Raw genomic sequence first — 6,570 nt, forward strand, 5'->3', positions numbered from 1 at the left:
ACCGCCGGGCAACATGGACCGAGGACAGGGCTCCAGTTTGGAAACATGGAATTTTGTTAGTGGCACCCGGACAAATGGATGGAAACGGTCTTCAGGCGAATTCCTCAGCCGAAGAAACAAAACAAATTGCCTGGAATCTAAACATGAAGAACTTTTCCCTAAATACAAAACCGATTCACAAAAAAACTAAAATCCCTGAAGCGCTAGAGTAACAAACGGTGGTAGAAAGCCACAAAACCAAAATACTGTTCTTAAGTAAAAGCAAACACTATCCCTCCAATGAATTCAGAAGATATCGATATGCCTTATCGATATTGCCACGCAATCGCTCGTTTTTCGTTGCGTTCGATTAAATTCGGGTTGATTTCAGTTGTATTTCGATAGATTTAAAAATGCCTTCGGACTTTGTTTCGCATTTTAGGTAACTTTCAATGGGGCTTAAGTCGGTTAATTCGGTTCTCTGCGTTTTTATGCATATTTGTGTATGCAATATGAGCAGTGCAGAGCGACTTCACTGAAATATAACTCATACGACAGGTGGGCCCGTAATTTAATTTTATGAACATTTTCTTGTCATTTTTCGGACTCATTTTTTTGGCCGCTATAAATAAATATTTTTTTATATTTAATAAATCGACACCAAGTGTTGTTGCTGCTGTTGCTGTTTGCATAAATTAAATGTAGCATTTATGCACATCAGTGCGCATTAAAAATTGTACAAATTGATTAAGAACGATTCGCATTAAATATTTTCAAATTGGATGAGTGCGCTGTGTTCATCGCTTGTTGTTGCGTTGTTGTAATGTTGTTATGCTGTTTGTTGCTGCTTCCCGGCTGATAAATGATGTGAAAATCAATTAAAATAAATTACGAAACTGCACTGCGATGGGCTGCTCAATTCAGGAGAGAAATGTCAAATTGCACATCGGGTGCGCAGCAAACTTCGGAGGCAAAACGTATCCCTATTCCTGCGATACATATCGGTTTTTTTAATTTAAATATTAAAAAAAAAAGAATTGTTAAACTGAAAACTTTGAACTAGATGTTTAAAGATTATTTTCTAGACGCAAGCCACTGCGCTTTTTGGGCGCTTATAGTAAAATCCTGTTTCTAGAGCTTAGTCCCAAGCACCCACTCATCATCTTTACCATATTTAATTCAACACACGATTTCCATTTTAATTGTTTGCCGTATTAACTAACGTGATGTTTTCCCCCGATTTCCTTTGTCTATGTAAGCGCATTAACAAAAATGTGCAACAAAATGTGAATGGCTGACAAAGATGCTTTCCCATGGCGATTATTTATGCATATTGTTCAGATTTGCATATGGCGAATGTTCAACAACGGATTGCCGACGGTACGTGGGCGGGGTCAGAAGGGGGCACACAGTGTGACATTTTGTGCTGTGTTGCATGTTTTTAGGCGCTCGACGTTCGACGTCCATATTCATTAATAATAAACCAAATTACCTATATTCCGTGCTCTCTGTCTCCCTCTTCAGTGCCCCATATTGTGGCTATATCGCTTGCGGCCCCTTATCCTGTGATTTCAGCCCCCTAGTTTTGCGCCCAGTTTTTCCTCTCTTTTTCACCGCTTATCCGCTTGCCCAGTGCAATTTAATTATGCAGAACTCGCCACAGGGGGCGGCGGGGGGGCTTTTGAAAATCGGGGTTATATCGCCTTTCAGTATGGACAGGAACAGCGGCTATATCCTTCGGTATCCCCCTCGCCACATTCGCCATATGCGAGTGTGGCGTACATAATATGCATGCACACGCAGCACATTTGGGAGCAGTTCGAGTTGTTCCTGTTCGTCCTGTACTTGTTGCAAATAGCTTTTTTACTATATATATATATTTTTTTTTTTGTTTTTTTGCGGATGGCGGACGTGGATTGCCTGACCCGGATGTAAGCGAAACACAGTGGATAAGAGGTCAGTATTGTCAACAAAAATACATAAGGGTATACATACATATAATCACAGGGACTTTCGATAACAAATTCAATTCAATTAAAGTCCAAATTACGATGACTTTGTTCCAAGGAACGTTGTTTTACTGCACACATCGACCCATCCAGCCAAAGCCGCCCAATCTGCCAATATCCGACCGACATACACACACTATGATATGGGGACACTGTGCTTTTAGCGCTTTTTCCACCTGTTGTACTGGACTCGCTGGCAGTGTCGCACGATGGTTGCTGTTGTATTCGTTATGCATATTCCGCTCATGTTCGACAAGTAAAGGGACATTCGTGTCGGTTTTTGCGCCTATATGGGCCAAGATGCCCAGCACACTGGGCGCCATTAGCGACCATCGGGATTTGCATGTTTGAGTGTGTCGCTTTTACTTTCACACTCACATTAACGGGCGGGGAGGGGTAAGTGAACGGGTGGGTGACCGAGGAAAACCAGAAAGCATTTAACGCGCGTTTCGCGTGAATGCCCTCCTCCACCGCCGTCAAAAGTGACCGCATCAGGGCCAATAATTCCAGGTAAACAGTTCTGTCCCACTTGCACATGCCCCAGTGCAGTGAACTGGCGATTTTGGGCCAAATGGCCAAACGAAAGACCCAAGCAGCGCAACGGAGCAACGCCAGAGTCCCAGCGGATATGGGCTAATGATTAACCCCTTGATGGCCGCTGGACAGATACAAACCATTAGGGGGGTTGCTACGTAAAGGCACTCAATCATTATTTGTATTTATCTCTGGGCTTAATGAAATCAGAGCTGGGTCCAATTATATTGCTAAGTTTACTGAATCCGGTGAGAATTTAATACGACCGACTAATAAGTTACAGAGCAAGTACATTTTTCGTGAGCCCTTTGGTTCGTTCCTCTTGTTTAACTGCTTCCAACGCTTCCTCCCACTGACGCATAAATCTGCGGCTGCGTGCGACTTTTGCCACCCACAAAAGTCCCAAAAGCCGTCTAAAGCATTTATCATTTACCATTTACTGTATAGCATTCCTTTACCATTCGCATCCCCTTTCTTACGCTGCCGGAAGCCTTGATAAAAATCTTTGTTTTGCCTAAATTATGTTGCTTAGGCGACGACGGCGACGTTCGATGTACTTGACTGCATGGGAACCAAACCAAACTGCAAATGGCAAATCGTCGGTAGACGCACAAGGGGCAAAGTGCAGCAGTTGACGAGCAAATGAAGTGCAGCAATTTGCATAACTCAACATGCGGAAAACGACGGGAGTGTAGAGGAAGACCGATGCCGATGAGAAGTAGGGCCCATCATGAGATCCAATTCCTATTCTTAGAAAAGCTCCCAGTGCGAATAGTACTTTAAACAACTCCCCGAAGTTTTTCGAGTCAGCAGATCACGGCGCATGCGGGAACAGTTCACTGGTTTACTAGTACCTTAATGACCATTTCCACCATCCAATTGTGCAGCTAAGGAAAAATCCATAATTTGAATATGCGCCAAACGGAGTGTGGGGAAGGAGCGGCGGAATTACTGCTCTTCTGCTTCATGTTGCTCGGCGAATTTTGTTGAAACGTGTGCGTATAAATATTTAAATGCCAAAAAGTCACGTCTTAAATAATTGTTTAACTTGTGTGTGCCGAAGGGGTGGCACACACATGTATAGGGGTGCGGGAGGGGTTGCTATTGCTATTTTAAGAACTTTTTCAGCTAACTGCAGCTGTTACTGCCTGTACGCTCCCTCTGGAGCCCCTGCATGGCCCTCATTTCGCCAGCTACTTGCGTCAACAGGCACAAGGATTCATTATTACGAGCACAAATTACTCAGCCGCCCACACTCATGCACAATTAAGTAATGCGTGTGTGAGGGTGGTGGTTTGCATGTGTGCTGCTGTTAATTTTCATATTAAATCCGTTAAAATGTGCAAATACCCAACAGGCACTCACCGAGCACGGACACGAAGCACGTTGTCTGCCTAGCGATGGCAGCGTGTCACGAACTGGAGATGATAAGGTATGAGGCAGCCAGGTATTATTTAGTTGGCGCCCAACGTGGGGCAATTTCATGGGGATCTTATTTGATGTTGCGTTCAGATACATTGTCTTCTTTGTTTTGGATTGTATCGAACTGAAACTCATAACTGCATCTCAACCTACGCTCTCACTTTCAGACTCTGACCTCAGTGCTGCGCAAAACACGCAACCACCTCTGGATAAAACCGCACTAAGCAAAATCCATTCAAGATGAGTTGAGGAAAAGTCAAGTCAAGAACGACGACGCGCGAGGCATCCCATGGGTGGAAATTTCAATAAACGAGCATCGTGTAAGTAAAGTTATTAAAGGTACTTATACAACCGACCTACCAGTAGCAACAGCAACAGCCCCAGGGCAACCCATATACACATAGTTACTTACCCGTGTAACTACTTACATTATGAATATTACTATCACCCACTTTCCACGGGATTTTTGACTGTTCAAATGGGCAAGATGTAATACAATTTTGTGTGCGCGGTGTTGGCAGGGGTTGGTGAAAGCCAGCATTATACGTCAAGTTAAATGAGCATCGAGACGAAATCAGTTAATATTATTTATAAAATTGACGAATATAATTGGAAGCATTTCAGGCTAATTATGGCTTAATACATTCGTTGGATTTGAGCCTTTAATTTGCGTCACTTAAAGAGAAACTAGTAGTTGTCTCACAACGTTGAGACAATCCCATCACCGCTCATTGTTGCATATACCTTGTATATCCTCAGATGCATCTTTGGCCATAACAACATCCATATGATTGTCAATCCTCAATTAGGTTGTGTCAGGTGAACTTGTGCAGTGTTGCAATCCGTTCCGACAAGCATGTGCAGCTGCTCAGTCCTGGACAGCAAAAGCTAAAATCGCCAAACGCAACTGTACCGTACTTGTGTTGGACAACATTGTGCCAGGCCAACAAAATAGTTAATAACTGGCGTCTGGCAGGTTTACCTGCACCTAACATGGCATCATTTACCACCCCAACACCTCCATACAACCCCTTTTAACCCTCTCTTTTCGAAGGAAGATGGCCATAAAAAGGCGGGCCAAGGAAACATTTTCACATGCCCACAAATTAGTGGCACATTTGGGAGTAAGTTCTTCGTGTTTTCGGTTATGTTTGGGTGGGGATGAGTATTTTGCGGATTTCATGCAGTAAAAGGAGCCTTCGAAAAGCCCACATCAGTCCACAAACAGTGCATTACCTAGAGACAATTTTTAAAGGGGGCGAAACTACAAAATTTAGTTGCCAAGTTTTACGATGACCGAAACATAAAAGGGTTGCAATATGTTTTTGGTTCTTACGTTTGCACTCAATGCGCATGGAAATGAGTAAAAAGCTAGAGATAATGCTATAGTTCCCCGACTATCAGATACCCGTTACTCAGCTAGTGTGAATGCGAAAGTTCACATTTTTCTGGGATATCGATAGATATTGGGGACTGAATTACTGGATTACACGTAATTTAAAAGTACTCATAGAAAACTAGAATATAATATTTGCATTTTTCCCTTCTGGCCAACACCCCAAGTTATTCATAAGGAACACTACTCCGAATATTTTGACTTCCAGTTAATTTCACACCAAATTTCAGACGAAGTTGAATTTGAATTATGTTTCTGGTCTTCATCGTCATCGTCATCGCTTTCGTAGTCATCCTCTACCACATAGTTCTCACCGCTTTCATACTAAATTCGCTCCACGACATGAACTTCATCCGCATCAGACCATTGGACCCTCCTCCTTTTCGGGTTTATGGCGTTAGTTTTTCTCTTCCGCTTGCGTGTGCGAGATTTCTGGCCTTCATCGTCATCGCTTTCGGAGTCATTCTCTACCTCATCGCTATCATCGTCATCATCGTTTTCATCGTCTTCATACCTAATCCGGTCCACGAGGATAACTTCATCCGCATCAGAAAACTCGATCCTCCTCCTATTCGGGCGAGCAATGCCAGAAAAATTGGCCTTGAGGGAACTGATGCTGGCGTTCGAGACTCGGAGAGCCTTCGATTTGAATATAAAAAGGTTGAGCGATTCTATGGCTCTCTTGGCCTCGGTTGAACTATTAAACTGGATATATCCGTAGGTATCGATCACCAGCGAGCCAACGATTCGGCCATAGGGCGCGCAGAGCAAAGACAGCTCCTGGCGGGTGCAAGGCGGTAGGTTTCTCACTAGGATCCTGCTCTTCAGATGAGTCGGTCCACAGGTAAGTTCAATTCCCGCGATATCAATTCCAGACATTTTATCTTTTTATTTTATTTTTACTTAGTTGAATAATTTTCAAAAATTTCCCAATTTCTTTCTCTAGCTTTTCCGGATGTAAAATTTCCAATTTTGACAAATTGTTCCTGGCTCTAGCAATAATATGTTTTGCTTAATCTCAATCTTTTAGAAAATATATATTTAATATAGTCGGAAACGCTTCCTTTTGCCTTTTTCTCTACGAGTAACGGGTATAAAAAGTATTATTGAAAATTTTCTCTAAAACAAAGTATTTCGTTGCAGGTGAAAACACGATGGTTTCTTAAATTCATCAATACCAACAGCTTCAATGATTACCGCCGCTGGCGATCAGTGCACATTGCAACTGAA

General features: G+C 42.8%; 1 protein-coding gene across 1 annotated transcript; it reads right to left on the minus strand.

Moving 5' to 3' along the window:
• Positions 1 to 5,440: 5,440 nt before the first annotated feature.
• On the minus strand, positions 5,441 to 6,332 carry LOC6724800 (RNA-binding protein 28). The gene has a single exon (XM_002105806.4). It carries the CDS (start codon positions 6,217 to 6,219, stop codon positions 5,665 to 5,667), a length of 555 nt encoding a protein of 184 aa, XP_002105842.1. The 5' UTR covers positions 6,220 to 6,332; the 3' UTR covers positions 5,441 to 5,664.
• Between the last annotated feature and the right edge of the window lie 238 nt (positions 6,333 to 6,570).

The sequence above is a fragment of the Drosophila simulans genome, chromosome X (assembly GCF_016746395.2).
Source record: "Drosophila simulans strain w501 chromosome X, Prin_Dsim_3.1, whole genome shotgun sequence".
Lineage (NCBI taxonomy): Eukaryota > Metazoa > Arthropoda > Insecta > Diptera > Drosophilidae > Drosophila > Drosophila simulans.

Excerpts from the sequence above, each read along its gene's own strand:
- LOC6724800 (XM_002105806.4), bottom strand. The coding sequence starts at position 6,219 with ATGTCTGGAATTGATATCGCGGGAATTGAACTTACCTGTGGACCGACT.